The sequence below is a fragment of the Cavia porcellus genome, unplaced genomic scaffold (assembly GCF_034190915.1).
Source record: "Cavia porcellus strain 051 isolate PalLab524CR breed Dunkin Hartley unplaced genomic scaffold, mCavPor4.1 scaffold_2, whole genome shotgun sequence".
Classification (NCBI taxonomy): Eukaryota; Metazoa; Chordata; class Mammalia; order Rodentia; family Caviidae; genus Cavia; species Cavia porcellus.
Window position 1 is genome coordinate 38862837 of NW_026947485.1, and position 22938 is coordinate 38885774.

Below are 22938 nucleotides of genomic sequence, written 5' to 3' on the forward strand. Positions count from 1 at the left end.
TTTTGACTCTGTGGGTGGATACAGTCAGCTAATTTTATAAACTTCTGTGTCCTACATTAAATGTTTCTATTGCAAATACTGAGGACAACAATTCTCTAACGTGACTACCATATACCAACTGTAGAGCCTGGGCTTTTAATGTTCTCACTCCCTGCAATGTTCTTCCTCTCGGCATCCATATGGTCACTGCCACAATTACTTTTCTCATTGCTGAGGTAAAATATCCAGCATCCAAAGTTAAGGGAAGAAAGGTTTATTCAGCTCAGTTTGCAGAAGTTTCAGTTCAGGGTTGGCTAGCTCCAAAGCAGGGTGGCATGGCAGAGAGGCATCACAAAAGAGAACAGTTCACAACAGGCAGAAGAAGGCAAAGTAGCAAAGAAGCTGCAAGTGACAACAGCAGCCATCTTTCTGTCCTTTGAAGTCTCTCCATGCTACACGTTGGTAACACTTACATCCAGGATGGACCTTCCCAGGTCCACACCCAGAACTATGCCAAACCAATCAGTAGAATAATTTAGTAATCACACACCCTTAATCCCAGCATTACACTCTAGATCCAACCACCTCTGAAAAGCCCCACTTATGATGAATGAAGCTTTGGGAGGATATCTAGACACAAGCCATAACATTCTGTCCCTGTTCTCCTCCACAGACTAGACATCTCTTTATGCAATACAGATTTAGCCCATCACCAAGAGTTGCCAATGTCCTAACAGCTTCAGTTATTGCTTAAAAGTCCAAATCTAAAGTCTCTGCGATTCAAGGTAAATTCTTAGCTGGGAGCCCCTGTACAAACGAAAAAAAAGTTAAATACTTCCAATGTACTATGGCACACGATAAACATGACCAAAATGTATGTAGACAAACTTTCTGCCAAGCCATACTGTCCTGGAGTCTAACAATCAGTGTAATCTTTCTTCCCAGTAGAAACCAGTGTTTACCAGCAGCATTCTATCAGCATTCTGGTCTTCTGAGCTCTGACCAGAATCTCCCATCCCATGAGGTACAGCTTAAGGAATTCTAGGGCTGCTTCTTCAGGCAGCATCTTTAAACCTTTCTGGTACTCAAATCAAGGGTGGGCCTTCCCATTATACACACACCCCAAACTAAACTAAACCAGCTGGTAGACTAATTTAGTATTCACACTCTTAATCTCAGCATCATACACTCTAGATTTAGCCACCTCTGTAAAGTCCCACCTATGACCACAGGAGGCTTTGGGGGGGACATCTAGACACATGCCATAACAGTCATTCCTTCAGGTCTTTATTCAAGGTTGCCTTATCAAAAAGGATTTCCAAGACTATCCCTATTAAGAAACTACTACATGCGTTCACCTCCTGATTTTCATGCTTTCCTATTCCATTTTATTTTTTTCTATAATATTTATCATCTGACACAGCAGATGTCTGCTTTCTTCAACCCTTTCTCAGAAAATAAACTCTTTCATGGAATTTGCTGTTCCGCTATGTTACCAATGTCTAGAATAACACCTGGTACACAGCATGTATAGAAATTTTCTTCAAACAAGTTAGTGATATTATTCATCTGCTAAATCATATTTCTAGATTTTCTTCTATTTAATTTTGTTAAGAATAGAGTCTAACTCTGTAATAGAAGACTCCAGCCTGGTGTTTTTGAAGAATCTAACAATATATATTCAATGAAGCATTTGAGGAATGCTAACACTACAGATAAGGAAGCCCTCACCGAAGCAACCGTGTTTGCTGCCTCTTCCGGATAGATGGATTAGACTCAAACACATGAGGCCGTTTCCGTTTCTTTCCTGTTGCCACAGCAGCCGCAGCAGCCATTCCCACAGGACCTGAAATAAGTATGTGCTGAGATTAGGCAGAAGCCTGCAACTGCACCAGACAGAACACAAAGACATTTAAAAGGTAGCTTTTCTTTTTGAGTATGCTGTCAGTGAATACACATGGTTTCATTTGTATCATGTTGTGATTTACCAATAAAACTTAGGCATTCTTTTTAAAAAGCAAATGATTTACACTTCCCCACCACACACCAGCTTGCATTTTGTATAATGCTGCTGTTCTGTTTTGCCAGCATGCCCATACTGTTATGGCAATATTCTTATAGGTGCTAGGAACAATTGCAGCATTCAGAAAAAAGCTTGCCAAAACTGAAACAAGTTACTGGTTTCAAATTCGTTTCCATTCTTGAGCCCCTCTTTCCCATTACTCCAAGACAGTGCCAGTTAAGACACTCAAAGATAACCAGTCACTCTTGGAACTCCAACAATACTTGCAAGAGGGGTATCTAAAAGAATAGTATCTTAACTGGAAAACTTTTCTTGCATATCTGGGAAATGTGCCAAAAATGGAGATGCTGACCACAAAGTCAAGTTGATGAAAATGTTTTGGCAGAAAAGTGACGAAAACTTTCCTATTCTATGGAGAAAATGTTAACAAAAGTTGGATGGTTTGCCTTGAAACTAACGTACAATGACATTTTTTGAAGGGTAAATGATGGGTAAGGAACTATAATATTGACTCTGATATGTGGGATCAACATATCAAACACATTTTTTTCTTTTTTAAAAAAGGCATTTTACCTCTATGCTAAATGGTGAACCCTATAAATGGCTTAAATGATCATCGGAGGATTTCTTTGTTTTATTTATTTATTAACTTTTTGGTACCAGGGATCAAACTCATGACCAGCACTTGCCAGGCAGGTGCTTATGCCTGCTGAGCTAAATCCCCAGCCCTAAATGGCTTAAATCAAAATTAAATTTAATTGTTCCATTTATATCAGCATGTATATGCTAAGTGGTTGAATTAAACTTTCCTGTAAACCTAGATTAGCTTCTGTACATACTGATTGAAGTATTAGTCTGACTTAAATATAACCCAAAATATATGATTATTTCTTTCCCATCATAAACTGCTAATAGGGAAAAATTGATGCATTTTCCTTCCAACATTTTATAAAATTGTGCTAAGAATATACCACTTACGTATTATATATAACTGAAATGTTTTGTTTTGTTTTCCAGGGCTAAGGATTGAATCAGGGCCTTTCATATGCTGGACAAGTACTCTATCATTGAACTAGATCCCAGCCCTGAAATGATATGTTGAACTCTACATATCTCCTTCCTCTCACACCCTAGCAGCCACTGCTCTGTTCTTTGCTTCTGTGAGTTTGACTATTTACACACTTCAACTAAGCAGATTCATGAAATATTTGTGTCTGTGAGTATCTTATTTTGGTTAGCACAATGTCTGAATTTCATTCATGTGTCACATACGGCAAAACTTCCTTTTTTTTTTTTTTTTTTTTTGCAGTACCAGGGATTGAACTCATGACCTCAAGCTTGCCAGGCAGACACTTATGCCACTGAGCTAAATCCCCAGCCCAAAATTTCCCTTTCATGGCAATCCTCTTGCCTCCGCCTCCCAAGAGCTGGAATTATGAGCATGTACCATTATATCTGGTTTGATTTTTTAAACATATAATATGTGTTTATGAATCCCAACCTTCTACAAAGATATACCCACAGAAAGTTATTTCATGCCCTTTTCCAGTCAATTATCATTCTTACCTCCCAAAGGAATACTATTTTTATTTTTTTCATTTTCTGCTAAGTCTTCCTACTCTAGAATTTCAAATAAACAGAATTACATTTTATATATTATTTTCAGTAGGGTTTCTTTCACTTAGAATAATATTTTTAAATTTATCCATGTTGTTCTATTGATAGTCCATTGTACAGACAAAACAACTTGCTTATTCATTATCTTATTGATGAACAATTGGGCTATTTCTAGGTTGAGATTATTATGAACAAAGCTGCCTAATTTTATCAATTATAAATTCAACACGATTCAAATGAAACTTTTAATAAGGGTTTCTGTGAACTTGATAAGGTGATCTTAACATTTAAAGGGAAATGTAATGGCCAAGAACAAATAGAACAACTTAGAAAACACTAAGAACCAGAAGAGGAGGAACACTCATCCAACCACATATTAAATAATCACTATAAAGCTATAATCATTTTTAAAAGTGTGGAACTGGATCATGAATAAATAATTAAACCAATACAACTAAATTGCAAAGTTCATAATCACCTTTTTGTATCAGTAGATGGAGGTGGAAAATAACAGATCAAACATCAAAAATATGTTATGGACTTTCCACACGGAAAAATACTCTAGCTCAGAGAAATGCAAACTAAGTTTGCATTGAGATTACTTCATCTCATCCAGATGGACAAAAATGAAGAAGACAGATACAAATGTGTGGATGAAAAACAGCAGGCATTCTAGTATACTGTTTGCAGGAAGGTAAATTCATACATACATACATACAGTAAATTCATACTAAATACTTGGCAATATTTAGTAAAGATGAAAATGTGCCTGTCTCTGGCCCTTTAATTCCCTTGCTGTATGCACCCTCAAGTAGTGTTCACAAACACCAAACTGTGACTTTTTGGTGATTCATGAGCAGTGTTTTTCTAATAAAATAGAATAAACTAGGCTATATCACAGAGTACATCTCCTAAAAAAAGGAGTAGATATTATTGTAGTTATATGTGCATTTATTTATTCTGGGTCACAGAAAATTCACACATGTAGACCAGAAAATATGCAAAATAATTATTATCTGCAGCAACTTTAGCAGCAAACAATGCTATCTATCAAAAAAGATATTCAGATAATGAATGCAATACTAAATAACAGCTAAAATTAAAATACATCAATTTTTTTTTTTTTTGTCTTTTTGCTTTTTATCGATACCAGGGATCAAACTCATGACTGCCTGCTTGCAAGGCAGGCGCTTATGCCGCTGACCTAAATCCCCAGCCCCAAAATACATCAATATTATTAACATGGATAAATCTTAGAAAAATGCTATATGAAAGAAACATGTCACAGAAATGCAGGATTAGAGTGACAACATTAAAATGTAAAAGGTGAAAAACAATGCTAAACATGTTTAATGATATATGCAACCACAGGGGGGGAAATATATATACACACACACACATGTATGTATATATGTATGTATATATAAAGAAGTGCAAGAGAATGATAAGGACTAAATCCAAATCTTGGACCACGGATATAGCTCAGTGGCACAGCACCTGCCTGGCAAGTGCAAGGTCCTAAGTTTGATTTCCAGTAAAAGGAGAGCGGGAAAAAAATCCAACACTTTTCCTTCAGTGGAGGGAAACGTACAAGATTAGAAAGAATAACAGCACATTGGAAGTTTCAACCACATTAGTAATTTTTGTTTCTTAAAACAAACCAAGCTTGAGATAATATGTCAAAACAATGGTAATAACTGACAAAGCCATGTATGTCTGTCACGTCAGTCTTCATATTTTTTATATTCAAATAGTCAAGTATTTTCTACTTTTGGACAACTTACCAAAACATTACTTTTAAAGTACTAATTGTAACTATGGACCATGTGAATTTTTTCTGCATTTCTTTATTATCCTATCCTTTCTCACTTCAAAAAAAATAAAGGTCTAAATTCAATTTTGCTTAAGAAGTCTCCTAAATTCACATCAATAATTGATGTCAAGTAGTTTGACTATTTTGCAACACTGTTTATTGTACTTGTGGACTGCATTTCATTGTGTTACTTTTAAATCTTTTACTATATCTACTCCCCCACCGATGGACTGAAAAAATCCTTCAGGAGCAAGCTCTTGGCTGTCTTGTTCATAGAATTTATATCCAGTATTACAAACCCTTGATAGCTGTTGAGTAATGAAATAGTCATTTCTACCAGTTGAGTGTCAGTTTTCACTTCAGGTAAATAAAAATGTTAGGCTGAAGTCTTTCCCTGATCTTTTTTTCTTTTTCTTTTCCTTTTTTTTCCCCAGCAGGGGTTAGGAGGTGCTGGGGAATGAAACCTAGGGCCTTATGCATACTAGGCAGCCACTATACCACTTAGCTGTAATCCCAGCTATCTCCTAACCTTAACACTGAGACAACACAGTACAGTAACACTGCAAATCCATCTCAAAACCATTTTCCTTCATAGGAAAGATCTGGATTTATTATGTTAGGGTGCCCTCTTCTGGGAAATGTAAAGAATTTCACAAAATCATGTAAAAAATACTTCATGTGTTTTGCCACTGTGCTTTTTTAAAAATTTGGTAGCACAGGGATAGAACCCAGGAACCCACATATGCTAGGCAAGCACTCTACCACCAGAGTTAGCATTCCAGAAACTACACTGTGGATGATAACTCATAGTAATAAGATTATTCTTCACAGCTGTCTTCTTCCCCTTAAATATAGCACATATATTTAAAATGTAGCAGGGTGCAAAATATAGCTCAGCAGAACAGCGCCTGCCTAGCAAGTGCAAGGTCATGAGTTTGACTCCTGTTACCAAAATAATAATAATAATAATAATAATAATAATAATAATAATAATAAAATAAAGCATGTTGGCCATTCTTCCAGCCTAGCTTTTTCTAAATATTCCTTATACAACACTAGACCCACCCAGGCACAGTTTACATGAAGTCTTCTCATCATGATGCTAAATATATAACGTAAATAGAATGATTTAAAATGTAGCTCAGCATAAGTCATTTTGCTCAAAACTTAAAATTGGGTTAAGATAATTTGAGATTGCTAGTACCCTCAGGCATCTGGCAAAGCAAACAAAATTATCTCTAGATGAAAATGACATTATGGTAGGTCCAAAATTCTTTCCATAAATCACTTTTCAAACACATGATCCAGTATTCATACAACCAATCAATGAAAAAAAGAGGGGAGGGGAGAAGAGAGAAAATGGAGGAGTGGGGGAGGGAAGTAGTTCCAAGTCAAGCATTACCTGCAGCAGCCAGATGGGCTGTTACCTCATCAGCTGCAGTGGAGTTGAGTATATCTGAATCATCATAGGAGGTGTCCTCAGGGGAAGAAGGAGAGTCTTCATCAGCGCTTAGCATGCTATGCTCAGTGTAAGTGGCCACATGAACCTGCTGTACTTGCTGGGCTACTGCATGGGCTTCTATGGTCGCCATGTGTTCAGTTTGGGTCACTCCGTGTTCCTCCATGAAGATCCACTGCCAGGGGAAAAAAGGAAAAGAAAAGGACTCAGTTGGTAATGTAACATAATACTAAACCAAGAGGTATTTTCTTCAACAGCAGAGAAATTCTGACAAGCTCCTGATCTTACCCCCTTATCTCACCACACCCATGGAAAACAGAAAATATCATTCAAATATGACATAAAAACGATGAGACATTTTCCTGATGTAAAATCATTTTGATGGAAATCCGCTCCAGTCAGATCACAGAACAATAAATTCCCTTGATACATATAGCAACAAAAAGATATTTAAATATAACAATGAAAGATACTTAAAGTATCTTTACCAGTGACTAGGAGTTGACATTGTGGAGACAAAAACACTTAGTAAATAAATTAAATACTTAACATTTTCTTTGTATCTCAAAGATAAATGACAGCTAAAGGTTTTTACCCCAAAATACAATTATTCAAATTAATTTTTCTGCCTACAAAACTGCGCTTCTTGCAAATCCTAAAATGATGCAGTAATTTGTAAAGTAGTAAGTTTGCTCTCCTGCCACACTTTTAAATTCCTTCCCTTCTATAAAAGTTATTATTCTTAAAAAAATGTACATGTTCTACATACTGTTTGTCTATAACACATCTGGACATTTTTGACATGTTAAAATATACATGGCAGGTCCTTTTTAAGTAAGTAAAGAAAACTTACTGTATGGATATATCATGATTTATGTAACCAATCACCTACTGATGAAGGCTGCTTCCAAATGCTGTTAAAAATATCAGCGCAGTAAACATTCTTGTATACAAAGTTTTGTATACTGATTCTTCAAAAAATTTAAAGTAGAACTACCATATGATCTATCAATTCTACTTCTGGTACTTACCCAGAAGAACTGAAAGCAGGATCTCAAAGAGATATTTGTATACTCATGTTCATAGCAGCATAATTCACAATAGCCAAAAGGTGGAAGCTACCAAGTGTCCATCAATGGGTGAATGGGAAACAAAATGTGGTGTATATATACCACATATTATTCGGCCTTAAAAAGGAAAAAAATGCAAATTAGGAATAAAGGGGAATGTCTTTAACTTGACAACATCTACAAAAGACTTACACCTAACATTATACTTAATGGTGACAAATTTTTTTCCCACTAAAATCAGGAACAAGAGAAAGATGTTTCTTCTCACCACTTCCTTTCAACATTGATCTGGCAGCCCTATCTAGTGCAATGAAAGAAAGAGAGAGAGAGAGAGAGAGAGAGAGAGAGAGAGAGAGAGAGAGAAAGAGAGAAAGAAAGAAAGAAAGAAAGAAAGAAAGAAAGAAAGAAAGAAAGAAAAAGGAAGGGGAAGGAGGAGGGGAGGGGGAAGGGAAGGGGATGGGGAAGGGAAGGGAAGGGAAGGGAAGGGAAGGAAAAAAGAAAAGAGGAGAAACAAATGGCATCTTGATTGGGAAGGAAGAAACTGAACTATCTTTGATAATAGACGACATGAATACCTTTTTAAAAAATCTGTAAGAATAAAAATATGGGGGCTGGGGATTTAGCTCAGCGGCATAAGCGCCTGCCTTGTAAGCAGGCAGTCGTGAGTTCGATCCCTGGTACCAATAAAAAAAAAAAAAAAAGACAAAAAAAAAAAAATCTGTAAGAACCAACAAAGAACTCCTGGAACCAAAAGCAATTACAGTAAAGTTGTATGATACAAGGTAAACATACAAAAGTCAGTGTCTTTGTGTGTATCAGCAAAGAAAAGCAGAATTTAATATCAAAATAACATGATTTACATCACCACTCCCAAAAAGTGAAACACTAAGATAATTCTAACAAAATATGAAAAACATGAGATAAATTATAAAGCTCTTATTAAAACAGATAAAATATAAAACTCTTATTTAAACAAAATATTAAACAGATATTTTATATTTATGGATAGGAAGACTAAATACTGTCAACATGTCAGTTCTTTTATCTTCTCCAGATTCAACATAATCCCAATGAAAATCTCAATAAAGTTATCTTGTGGATATCAACAAACTGATAAAGTTTATGAGGAAAGGCAACAGACTCAGAATAGTCAAGAGAATACTGAAGAATAATGTAAGAGGATTGACACAAGCTGATTTCAAGACTTTGAAACCTACAGTAATCAGGACAGTATGGTATTCACAAAATAACTAAGTCAATGCAACAGGACAGAGAACCTAGAAATAGATCCATTTAAATATAGTCAATTGATTTTTGACAAAAGAACAAAGTCAACATGAAAGCTTGGCAAATATAGTCTTTTTTGAAATGTGTGCTAGAACCAGTGTATATCCACAATTAAAAAAAAAAAGCTAGACATACTGTATGGTTCAGTTCTAAAACGTAGTCAAAATCTCATGCATTTGGAGGTAGGGTTTTTGGAAAGTGACCAGATTATGGGAACGCTGTATTCATTAGTGGGTTATCCATTGATGAGTTCTTCCCAGGCCTGATTAGAGGTGCATTGGGGAAGCATATGCTTTTAGAAGGGATATATCTATTTATGGTTTTTGCTTTCTCCTTGTCTATCCTGTCTGTCTGTCTGTCTGTCTGTCTCTTACCCCTCCTTCCCCCCCCTTCTCCTTCCCCTCTGCCTCTCTCCCCTTCCTGGCTGTGATAGATTGAGCCGCTTTCCTCTGCCATGCCCTTTCACCACGCTATTTCTGTCTTAGACCACCTTAGCCACCTGTGGACTGAACTCTCTGAAACTATTAAGTCAAATCTCTTCTCTTTTTAATTTTCAGGTGTTGAGCATTTTGATCCATTAACAGGAAAAGGTTAATACACAGGCCCTCCTTTGAGGGGATGGAATACTGGTATTTTCCACAGGCTGACCTTTGAACTCCTAGGCTTAAGTGATCCTACTGTTTTAGCCTTTCAGTAGCTGTGACTAGATAGGCACACATGCAACTCTGCCATGGTCAGATCTTGTATTCTTCACAAAAGTAAACTCAAAATGAGGGGCTGGAGATTTAGCTCAGCGGCATAAGCACCTGCCTTGCAAGCAGGCAGTCGTGAGTTCCATCCCCGGTACCGATAAAAAGGAAAAAGATTAAAAAAAAAAAAAAAAAAAAAAAAAAAAGTAAACTCAAAATGAATGATATAGCTAAATGTGAAGCGCAAATCAATAAAAATCCTAGAAGATAACATGGGAAAAAAATCTACAGAGAACATTTGGTATAGCAATAACTTTTAAATAAATGCCAAAGCAAGATTCATAAAAGAAAGAATAAGCTGGACTTAATTAAATAAAGATCATTATTCTGTGAAAAATACTAACAGGAGAATGAGACACAAGCCCACAGACTTAGGGAAAATATTAGCAAAAAAGAAATATCTAGTAAAGGACTGTTACCTAAAATAAAGAATTCTTAAAACTCAACAATAAAAAAATGAATCAACCCAGTTTAAAAGTGGACAAAAGACTTGAAGAGATATATCACTAAAGAAGGTACACTGACATAAATATCTAAAAAATGTTGACCACATGCCATTGTAAAATGCAAATCAAAACTATAAGAAGACAACACTATACCCTGTAAGAATGGGTAAAATTCAACAAGGCAAATATACAAAAAGCACTGGCAACATCAAATGCTATCACAAATGTGTAATAGGAACAGAACTGTTTGCAGTATCATTGTTGGAATTCCACTCTACAAGCTTTAATTTTGTGACTTGAACAATTATTTCTAAGATGGCAATATGTAATCCATTAACTAGTGATTTCCTACTGCGCATTTTTTCCTTCTGTAAATCTGTATAACTTGTACCCCTTCACTGTTTTTTTTTTCTTTTCTCCTTAAATAAAAAAAAAAATGTGTAATAGGTACTTTCGCTCATTGCACAGTCACTTTCAAAGACAATTTGGCAATTTCTTTAAAAACTGAATATACTCAATATATGATCCTCAGTTATTCTCATTGGTATTTACCTGGAGAATTTTAAATTTTAAGTCTATATGAAAATCTGCACACTGGTGTTTTTAGATCTTTATTTGCAATTGCTAAAACTTGGAAGTGACCAAGATGTCTTCCAATAAACAGACAGATACAAAAGTGTTGTTCATGCAGAAAATGAAATACTACTCAGCACTAAAAAATGACCTATTAAGCCATGAAAAGACATAGGAGAACCTTTTAAATGACTTACTACATAAAAGAAGCAAATATGAAAATGTTACATACTATATGATTTCAACTACATGACCAAGAAAAGGCAAAACTATGGAGACAGTAAAGGATCAGTGATTTACAGGTTGGAGAAAAGAGAAATAAACAGGTAGCATACTAGAGTTTTCAGGGCAGTGAAATTACAGTGTACAATATTACAATGGTGAATGTGACATTATACATTTGTTCAAATATACAGAATATATAACATCAACAGGGAACTCTCATATAAACTACAGCCTTTAGATGAAAATGACACATGAATGTAGACTCAACTATTAGAAAAAATGTACTACTTGGGTGTAGGATGTTGACAGAGAGGGAAGCAGTGTGTGTATAAGAGAGTTGGGGGTATTGAGAAATCTGTACCTTTACTCAACTCTGCTATAAACTTGAAACTGCTCTAAAATACAGTCTTTTTGAAACTAGCTTCTAAAAAAGGAAATTCTGATACATGCTACAATGTGAATGAGTCAGAGATATTTTGTTCACGGAAACAAGTCAGTCACAAAGAGAAATACTGTATGATTCCACTTATATGAGGCAGTTAGAGCAATCAAAATCATAGCAACAGAAAGAAAAGTAGTTGCCTAAGGCTGAGGAGAAAGGTGAAAGAGGGGCTGTCTTATGGATAGTTTCAGTTTTATAATATGAAGAGTTCTACAGAACTCACGTACAATATAAATATACTCAATATCATTGAACCATATGCCTAAAAATGGTTAAGATAGTAAATCTTACACTTTATCACAACTTACAATTTTAAAAAATCCCTTATAGCATTCTATACAAAGAATAAATGACTAATCTTGAAGAACAAACCTAGTGTTTCTTATGTTTATAAAAAACTTTTATGTACTACTTGATAGTAGCTTTAAGAATAAATTTTTGAACATTAAATACTGGCTTGAAAGGATATATGTATTTTAAATTTTGATCCATATTGAAAAACTGAGTGTTTAACTTGTACATTAATATCTCTATTAGTATAAATTCACAGAAACATACAAAAATTTGAAATTTGACTATAATAATATATAGCACTACATATCTAAAGTTTACCAAAATGATAACCATATAGATACAGAAATAAGATTTTTATGGCTACATGTAAAAAGAACATAGTTTTCTATGCAAAAGTCTTATTTTTACTCTGCTCTATTTAAAAAGTCTCATTTTCCATTTTGAGGATTTCTAAAACCCTTTATACTGCTGAGTTACTGCTTCCTTAAGCCCCATCTTGCTGACTTTCCTTTTTAGATCAATTGTTTCCATGTAGGTGATCAAATTCTTTGCTTTAATCTGAGGCATTTGATTCTATTTTACTTTCCTGTGAAATTTCCAATCTTTGTCTTGCTCTACCTTGTAACTGTTTGTCACTCTCATACCATTAAACATATGACAACTCATCCTTCTAACCCAGTAACTATGTACTTTGGGATTACTCAATTAGCTCAAGGAATATTCTATATTTCAAAATAAGATTCACTTTAACTACAAAATAAAACAACCACAAGGTCCCAAATCCAAAAAGATTAAGAACCCCTCTGCCATGTATCATACAAACTTACTTTCCTGCTTCAGGTCATCTCCCTAGCCCTGTGTCTCTGAGGGGCAAAATCCTTTCATAAAAAACAAATACTCTTTCTCCAAATGGATTTCTTAAAAGGAACTTGTTAAAAAGAGGATGTATTTAATAGAGACTTTAAAAAGGAAAAGAAATGCTGGAATTTTAGCTCAGCAGACAGAAGTTCCTGCTTGGCAGGCATGAAGTTCTGAGTTCAATCCCCAGTACCAAAAAAAAGGAAAAGGATAAGAAAACCTAAATGTACATGAGAATTTTTTGTTATCTTGCAACTTTTCTAAAAGTCTAAAATTGTGGCATTTAAAAAAATTTTTAAACAAAAGGTACCTGATATTCTATATTTCAGTTGCTCTATTTCATTCATACCTAAACCTGGTGCCTATTTTGGAATAACCAAGAGATGTAGCCTAGACTCCAGATATTTACTTATTTTATATGCACACCAAGTCACACAATTAAACATAATACACGAGAGGAAAACACCAATAAAAATGCTATTTCCCCCATTGTCTCACTGTTCTTGGAGGATGAGGCAAATAACTTAGGGCATTTTAGAATTCTGGGTACTTCAAAATTGTTTTTAAATGATTTGGGATTAGGCGGCATCTAACTGCTTTTCAAAGGTATTTGGAAGCTGTGCACTTGGCATAATGGATTTCAATTCTCTGCTCCAGCATGCAGTTCACAGCATAAATCAATAGGAGTGTCTGCCTCATAGGCTCCTCACTTCTGCCTAGTGCTTCATCTCTTTCCACCTCCCCCCACCACTCTACTGCTCAGTGTTTCGAACCATTTGTATTCTGCACACTCTAAAAAGCAAAGACAAAGGTACTTCTAGCTTCTGAGCCAGAATGAGACATTTGTAAATGCTGCTTTCAGTACTTTCATAAAATCATAAATTAAGCAAGTTGTCTAAAGTCAACTATGACTGACATGCACATATTGCTGGAGATGTCACACTCCACTCCCCTTAAATCAATTTTAGCGAAGCACTTTAGCTTTTGGCCATCAGTAGTCAGATTCTCTGGCTAGCAAAACTGATGGGAATTGGGAACAAGTGAAAATATATTAGATACTGTGCATTTTAAAAAACAGCACAGCCAGATAACCAAAACTCCTGTGCAAGTTAGTTAAAACCTCTAAGCATTTTTTTAAAAGAAAAAAAAAGATAATATCTAACTTCAAAAGGATGATGTGAGGATTAAATGAAATGATCCACATAAAGTCAGGAACATAATACCCAGCACATTAATTATAATGATGTCAGAATTCATGTGACTTTGTGATTCCATTCTTTCTGATTCATTATCAGGTTAGTCTCACAGGCACTGAGCCTCAATTTATTCTTAAATTAGATATCCGTCTCTGAGGATATGGTTTCCTTAATTATGGGCAGCACATTTTCACTACAAAGCCCTATGTTGTATTAACTCCAGCAACTAAAATACATTTCTTATAGGAATAAAGAAATTGCAGGAGCCGGGTGTGGTGGCTCAGGCTTGTAATCCCAGCACTCAGGAGGCTTAGGTGGGAGGATCATTGCAAATTAGAGACCAGCCTGGCTACAAAGTGAGCTCAAGGCCAGCCTGAACTGCATAGTGAGACCCCGTTTCAAAAAGACAAAAAAAGAAAGAAAGAAGGATAGAAAGAAAGAAAGAAAGAGCAGGAAACCAATGCCTCCAGCATAATTTCTCGATAAATGTATAAAATAGGCCCACAGCTAGGCTATTATCTCAGTGCTTGACCAGCATAAATGGGTTCCATGCCCAGCACTGTGGTGGCTGGGGGCCTAGGTGGAGCTGACAGGAATTCTTATGAACTGATGTGAGAAGTAAGGTGACAGTACTCATGCACCATGCAATCATCCAAATAAAAAGCCTTCTTTATCTTTCTAGCCTACCTGAGCTAGCAGTGTCCAACAAATTAGTCAACACATCATTTTCTCAAGAAATCATTTCCTCAATTACTATCATGGTTACAATATTATGAAAGTCTTTTTCTCAGCCTGAACTCCCATCAGGCTGATGGGAGTAATCTGATACGCAGTTTCTACTTTTGCTCTTCTAGACCAATTAGAATGGGACCATAGACAGTGGAAGAGTACTAGAAAAGAACTAACTGCTCAGAGCACCTAATATTCAGGGTCAGTAATACCTGGGGAGCTACTGGAATTCAGAGGAAATGTCCAAGGGAGTTAAATTTAATCTAATCCACACACAATGGATGAAATTAAGAGCTAGATATTTTAAAAATCAAAGTAGAAAGAACAACAGGCCAGGAAAACTAATCAAAGTATAACTAAATGTAAAAGAAAGCATTAGTCCAATCAATAACATTATCGTATCAAAAGAAAAACTACAAACTGCCCAAGAGAAAATCTCAAACTAAGCCTATGTCTACAGGAAAACCTAGAGAGGCCCAATTTACATTTTTGGATATATTTTGACTCTCAAATATCTATAGAAATTATACTCAACAGAATAAAAAACCCTAAAGTCATCAGTGGGGTTTGCTTCTTGTCACACAGTAAAGGGATCAAAATTGCACAACAGGAAAAAAAAACTACAAAAGAGTGCAAACAGAAGCAAGGTAAAATGTGGCTTAATTCTGAGTAAAAATGGACCTTAAGACTAGAAGAAGCTGGGGCTGGGGATTTAGCTAGTGGCTTAAGCGCCTGCCTGGCAAGTGTGAGGTCATGAGTTTGATTCCCGGCACCAAAAAAAAAAGAAAAGAAAAAGAAAAAGAAAAGAAAGAAAAAAAGACTAGAAGAAGCCATTTGATCATGAACATTTTCTTTGAAAGAGTGATATGAGACTTATAGGGACAAAAACTGTCCCCTCATATGACTGGGTTCTACAAGAGAGAGACAGCAAGAGAGAAACAGAATGTAAAATATATGATGATGTAAAAGTAAAGACAAGTCTGACAGAAATCAGGAGATAGGAGTGGGAAGAAGAGAAGGAAAGGCAGAAGAACAGCTAGACATATGTGCTTTTCCTGATAATAGGGGAAGCAACAGAAAATACTCCTGAGATAAAAGAATTTAATATTATAGGGTAACTATCAAAAACAGAGAGGGAAAGCCCAGGGCAGAGGCACCCATAATCCTCACACTAGGAAGACTGAGGCAACAGGACTGTGAGTTCGAGGTTAGCCTGGGCTATACAGTAAATTCAAGGCTGACTGAGATTAAACAAATAGACTTTGCTTCAAAAAACAACAAAACAGAGGGGGAAATGAAGGACTACTATAAACTAATAATCCTTACATTTCACAGAAGGAAGTAAGCAAGGTCTAAGTTTGATAAATTAAGAAAAATAGTACATACATTTTGGAGTCCTAGAGGTATCCTTGCTTTTATAGCACTGAACCTATGGTCTTGTACTGATCTACATCCCCAACCCTTTCTATTTAGAGACAGACACACAGTCTCACTAATTTGCCCAGGCTGCCTCGATTTCCTATATGCCTGGCCCAGGCCCCAGAGTGCTAGGATTACATGTATGAACCACCATGCCAGGCTCAGAAGTTGATATGACTATAATCACACAATATTTTTTACCCCAATACATTGATTAAACTTGTTTTGTTTTGTTGTCTTTTTCATTTTTATCGGTACCCAGGATCGAACTCACGACCGCCTGCTTGCAAGGCAGGCACTTATGCCGCTGAGCTAAATCCCCAGCCCCTTAAACTTATAAATAATTAAATTTATAATAACTCAACAGTCTGGTTAATAATGATGCCTTTTATAATATGTAATCAGCTTTACCATGTAACTTCATAATGACTTAAAGATGGGTATATAGTTTCATGAATATAATAAGCTCACTGAAAGCAGGACTTGGGTACATAAAGTCTCTAAGAACCAAGCATTCTGTAATCCCAGAAGTCAAGAGGCTAAGGCAGAAAGATCACTATAAGTTCAAAGTCAGCCTAAGGACTCATGCAAAGGTTTTCTATGGGGAGCTCAAGAGGGAGAGATGCTATTTCCTTGCTGCTTTCACTCCTAGCAGCATTACTCAGGTACCAGGGGACAGCTGCTCTTCCACTCCAGCTGCACCCTTGCTTCTCCCCCAGCTTCTTCCCCAAAGGTTGAGCACAAGCTGCAGGGCGTTCTTCTCTGGTCAGCCGTCAGCTGTAGCACTAGCTACAGGGCGTTCCTCTCTGGTCAGCCTGTCAGCTGTATTGTGGCCCTGTACTCCCAGACTAGGGGTGTTAGCTGCTTCCTGTTTGGATTAGCTCAGTGCCTACTTTTTCTTCTTTCAGCCTTCTAACACCTGTGTGACCAAATCCTAGAGTTAACCTCTGAAATGTGGTTATCTGGACCCAGATTGATGCAGAGGAAAGAAAATACATACCCTTGTTAGAAATTACTTACATAGCACTGCTGAGCAGCAGTGTGGGTTTCTTATGACCTCAATAAAGAAGTGATTTCTGAGCTGGGCATGGTGGTATGTGTCTGCAACCTCAACACTAAGAAGGCTGAGACAGAAAGATCGCCTCAAGTTCAAGGCCAACTGGGCTTACACAAGTGAGTACAAGGCCATCCATACTGCGCAGTGAGACCTTGTCTCAAAAAGACACCCCCCCAAATTATTCTTGAGCCATTTTGGTAAAACCACCATTAGGATTTTTGGTTCTAGGCGCTGACGAAGTTCAGTACAAAATCTTGGATTCAACAAATCATTAAAAAGAATATATAAGAAAGAAATAGGACACTGCGAAGTGAAAAGAGGAAAAGACAGAAAGAGAAGCAGGAGCTACAAGAAAAAGTTATCTCCAAGTTTCAGGCATTTTTCTTATTGCACATGGGACCCAATGTGTCCAAAGGTGTGGGAAGTCTCCCCTGTGCTCTGCTCCATACTTGCTCCAACACTGATCCTCACTATTGCAGACTCTGAAGCTACAATACAGGATTCAACCCCCTGCTCTTCCTTCCACTACCTGCTACCTTACAACAAGTTTAATTTAGCCCCTATGTCTTAGTTTATCTGTCAAATGAGCATTAACAGAATCTACTTCATAGAATTATTGTGAGGACCACGTAAGTTGTTTCCTGTAAAAGGGCTTAAAATGAGACATAGTATTCAATGAGTACTATATAACTTTTTATATTATTTCACAGACACATAAATTACAAAAATGCTAAAGACTGCATAGTTTTTTGATCCTAGAGGAAATAATGCTTAAAGATCACATGAAGAGTTTTGACCATAAGAGGTCTCTGTTAGTGAGAGCAGTTCTTGATCTGTTTTTTGATGACAGAGATCCTTTTTTTTGTAGCAGAGATCAAACTCATGACCATATGCTTGCAAAGCAGGTGCTTACATTACTGAGCTAAATACCAAGCTGTTTGTTTGTTTTTGTTTTGTTTTGTTTTTGTCTTTATGAGACAAAGTTGCAATTCAGGTTGGCCTTGAATTCACAATGATCCTCCTGCCTCAACCTCCCAGGGCTGGGATTACAGGTGTGTGCTGCCATACCTGGCCAAATCCTTTGAAGGTAGTAAAACCCAAGCCTTTTCTCCTAGAAAAACGCATATATAACAGTTTTCCAAAAATATTTCAATGCTCTTTGGTTTAAATCAAACATCAGACCATTTCTTAACAGTATTGCTAAAATAAAACTGAAACACTAGAGGGAGCCCCAACCAAAGGGAAAAATGTGAAAGACTACACAAGGCATTTCAGGGAGCTTAACACTCTTCAACTGACACAAACATCCTTCCACAGAAAAGAAGTTGGGTAGGCTGGTCCGAGTGCAGTGGTGTTTACAACTAATTGATCACAACCAGTTACAGATTTCTTTGTTCCTTCTCCACTCCCACTGCTTCACTTAACTAGCCTTAAAAAAAAAAAAAAAAAAGAAGTTGGGTGAATCTACTTCACCAGATATTTTAATATGTGTCCACTCTTTTATAGGCTTTAGACTAGCACCATCCAATAGAACCGCCTGCAAAGATGGTCATGTTCTGAAGTTGTTCTGTCCAAAACAGGAGCCATAGCCATATTGAAATGTGACTACTATGGCTAAGAAATTAAATTTTCAATTCATTTTAACTTTAATTTTATTGAAATGTGGCATGTAGCTATCATAATGAACAATGAAGTTCTACATTCTATTTTTAAGTTTTGAAATGACTTGTTTCAAATCACACTGTTAAATTCTAATGGAAATTTGCATAATTCAAGCTTCTCTTCCATAAAAGTTTAGTATTTCAGATACAGAAGATTGTTAATGCCTTCTCTCTACCCTATAGGTATACAGAATTGAAAGTGAAGCTTTCTTTTACTCTACACAGAAGACTACCAATGCAATTCCTGAGTGCATTAATTTAAGCATTCTTAAATCCCTGGGTATAAGAGCTTTTCCAAAAGTGTGTATTGAAAGAATGAATTAATAAAGTTAAATAAAGCAGGAAAGGTGGCACATACCTGTAATTCCAGCAGTTGGGAGGCTGAGGCAGGAGGATCACTGTGAGTTCATGGCTACCTAGTTCCACAGTCACTTCCAGGTCAGCCTGAACTACATAGTGAGATCCTATCTCAAGAAATCCAAAAGTGGCCAGGGATTTAGCTCAGCAGCATAAGCACCTGCCTGGCAAGCATGAGGTTGTGAGTTTGATCCCCAGTACCAAAAAAAAAAGAAGGAAACCCGAAAGGTAAAGTAGGCTTTGTCAATTAAAAAAAACCTCTTCTATTCTATTGAGACCTGCTAAGGGCTAATAGATCACTGTGAAGTCAACACTGCCAGGATGTAAGTCAGGACCTTGAAGGGGAAGACAAGAGTTTTCAGGCTTTGGCACAAAGCACATGGTGTGGCAATGAAGCATTAATAAACATCCTCGAAGCACAGACGGTGACTTTAGAACCAAAGGAACACAGCCTCAGCTGCCTCGGCAACACATTCTTTCTTTACACTCAAACTTAAGTCTGCTAAAAATAAAGCTCCTGCCGACCCACCTGTCAAAGAGGAAAACAGTGTATCCACATTGAACACCAGGTTACAGTTTATAACCCAGGGCCTGGCACAGTGGTTTGAATGGAGTAGGTACCTAATAAACGCTGGTGATAATAATAAAAAAGGATTAGAAAAATGCATTTGCAAACATTTACATGCTTATTAGCAACTACATATATCAATAAAAAGCAGGTGAGTTGCTGAAGCTATACCTGATTTAGAAATGATGCTGGCAAGCTGGGTATGCCCAGGCACTTGCGATAGGGTTGGAATGCAGCTGGCCTGGTTCTTTTTGTAGAATAATCATTTGCCCACAGCTGCTCCCAAATTACCAAAAATCAAATAAGCAGTTGTCATGTGATAGCAGGATAACAGACTGCCTCGATTTCCATTAAGGAGAAATAACACAAATTGCCACAAGTCCTGCCTCTCAGGCTAAGGCCAGCACAAAAGACACTTTTATTCAGACTCCGCACTGTGAAACACAGCGTTGTTGCCTGGCTGCTTCTGCGACAGGCCTCTGTTCATTGCACACTGAACTGCAGTGAAAGCTGCTTCCTAACTTCTGCAACACAGCTCAACATAACTGAACCAAGGACTTGCTCCTATGTAAAATCATGAAAGTGTACAAGTGTCACATATGACTGAATCTGAATCTCTGCCACTTAATCTCCCATTCATTCAATAAATATATATACATACTAAATTCTTTTTTGTCCTTTTGGAGTTTTTGGTTTTAATTTTGAGACAGAGTTTCACTATGCAGCTCAGGATGACCTTGAACTCACAGGAGTGATCCTCTTGCCTCTGCTTCTCAAGTGCTGGGATCACAAGTGTGTACCATCACACCCAGCTGTTTCTTTGTTTTTGTTTTTGTTTTTTTGAGACAGAGTCTCACTATACAGTTGAGGCTGGCCTCAAACTCTTGCCTCGGGGCTGGGGATTTAGCTCAGCGGCATAAGCACCTGCCTTGTAAGCAGGCAGTGTGAGTTCGATCCCTGGTGATAAAAACGAAAAAGACAAAAGGAAAAAAAAAAAAAAAACCCTTGCCTCAATCCTCTGGAGCACTGGGATTATAGGCAGAGGTTGCCACACTCAGCCAAACTGAGTTCTTTCCAAGGATTTCTGCTTTATTTCCAACATAAGTATTCCAGTAAGAACTATGACTGGCATCTTTGTACCTCTAGTTATAAAAGAAATATGCTTATAGAAATGACACATCTTATTTTGGGGTAATTAAAAAATATAGGTGTGAGAAAACAAAAAGAAACTCAAATCACCACCAACTGAGAAAGCCATCAACAAATTAACATATTACTGTAGATGTTTCTAGTAGTTCCCTGCTAGTTCCTATATGGTTGATAATGTTGCTTTATGAACAAATGTCAGCTGATACTGAAAAAAATGTATGTGTTTTTTCCATTTAATACAGTAAAATTTATAATATTAACATTTTGTCACATCATTTAAAATATGCTTAAAGCATTCCCCATAAAACTGTATAGAAGTTAGTTTTCTAACCCCTAAAGTCAATCACTTACGTCATTTCAAATTTTTAACCATTATGAATAGCACTGTTACCATAATTCTGATATTCAGTAATTGTTAAATAAGTGAATAAACAAGTAGCTTACTAAGTTAAGTCTTTAAACACACATCCATTTCTTCGGCTCTTAAAATCTTAATAATCATACAGTAATGGTTCTAGGCATGCTCTTATGGCAGGCACAGAGAAGCTATATAGTAAAAACAGCAATCAAAACAGAGTTAAGCACAGAATTCCTGTTGGTAGACAGAGGAAATAATAAAAATATTAATCTATTAATCTTAATAATATAAAAGTATAGCCAGGCACCCATACTCCCAGCTATTCAGAAGACAGAAGAATCACTCGAGCTCAGGAATTTGAGGCTAACCTAGACAACACAGTGACACCATGTCTAAGGGAAAAAAAAAAAAAAAAAAAGAAAGAAAGAAGTGATAAAGTAGAGCTGTGGGATCGTAGAACATAGAAAAAGTATGGAAGCATTTTATAAACCCATTTTCCAAAATAGTAAGCTAAGAAACCCTACGACTCTCGTTCTGAAAGTTGATGAATTAAAAAATAAAAGCTGGGCTGGATATGTAGCTCAGTGGTACTTTTTTTTTTTTTTTTTCCTGTACCAGGGATCAAACTCATGACCTCGTGCTTGCCAGACAGACACTTGTGTCACTGAGTTAAAACTCCCAGCCCACTGGTACAGTTTTGCCTAGCATGTACAAATCCCTGGGTTTAATCCTCAGCATCATGAAAATAAATAAACAAAACAGTGTACCTGGAATCCCAGATATCTGGGAAGATGGGGTAGGATGACTGTGTCTTTAAAGAAGCCTGGGTATCACAGCGAGATCCCCATCTCAATAAATAAATGAATAAATAAAATTTAAAATTATAAAGATAACACATGACCTCTGAAATAATATACAAGTGATGAAAAAAAGGTTAGAGGAAAGTTAAATTCTTATTTTTCATATTAGAAAGTTCAAATATTGTCTAAAGTTGATAAATGATGGAACAGAAGTTTAAATACATTATATAGCCTTATGGAAGTAATCACAGAAAAGCTAATCACGGAAATAGTGAATAGTCTTTCAAATGTGTCTCTGGATAGTGGGGCTGGGGATGGAAGGGAAGCGAAGGGAGAAAGGCAGACTCGCAGTCAATCACCCTAAAGTCTCCGTGACTATTTGATTTGTCTGGATATTAGACTACCCCCTGATAAAGACTGGCTGAACAATCTGCAACTATTCACCTTCCTTCAAAGACATTGCTTCTCACTGTAGGTAATAAGAGCCATGCCCAACTACCACAGAACATTCTTCTTCTAACCAGAGGCAAACTTAAAATACCTACGACCTAGAAGACCATCTAGTCTCCTTCACTCATTTTATAGATGCGGACCCAAAAAAGCCAAACTGAGTCACCCAAACTCATATTTCATAGTTGGTGGCAAAACTCAAACCCAGCCAGGCATGGTGGCACACACCTGAAATCCCAGCACTATGGAGGCTGCTGTGAGTTTGAAGCCAGCCTAAACTACATAGTAAGACCCTCTGCAAAACAACCACAACAAAACTCAAACCTACCTCCTCCTAGCTCCCAATCAAGTGTTCCAGT

At 36.7% G+C, this 22938-nt stretch overlaps 1 protein-coding gene across 11 annotated transcripts in view; it reads right to left on the reverse strand.

The window, feature by feature from the left end:
• The window catches only part of Nrf1 (nuclear respiratory factor 1), a 145370-nt gene that overhangs the window by 72593 nt on the left and 49839 nt on the right, over window positions 1-22938 (reverse strand). For 9 of the 11 annotated variants that reach the window (XM_063240746.1, XM_063240757.1, XM_063240755.1 and 6 more), the window contains 3 exons: window positions 7923-8078; window positions 6835-7066; window positions 1711-1825 (listed from right to left, as the gene is read on the reverse strand). In XM_063240746.1, coding sequence (XP_063096816.1) covers window positions 1711-1825; window positions 6835-7057 — 338 coding nt within the window. In that variant the 5' untranslated portion in view covers window positions 7058-7066; window positions 7923-8078. Of the gene's footprint in view, window positions 1-1710; window positions 1826-6834; window positions 7067-7922; window positions 8079-19783; window positions 19886-22938 lie in introns of all 11 variants that reach the window. The other 2 variants (XM_063240756.1, XM_063240758.1) reach the window with 2 other exon arrangements.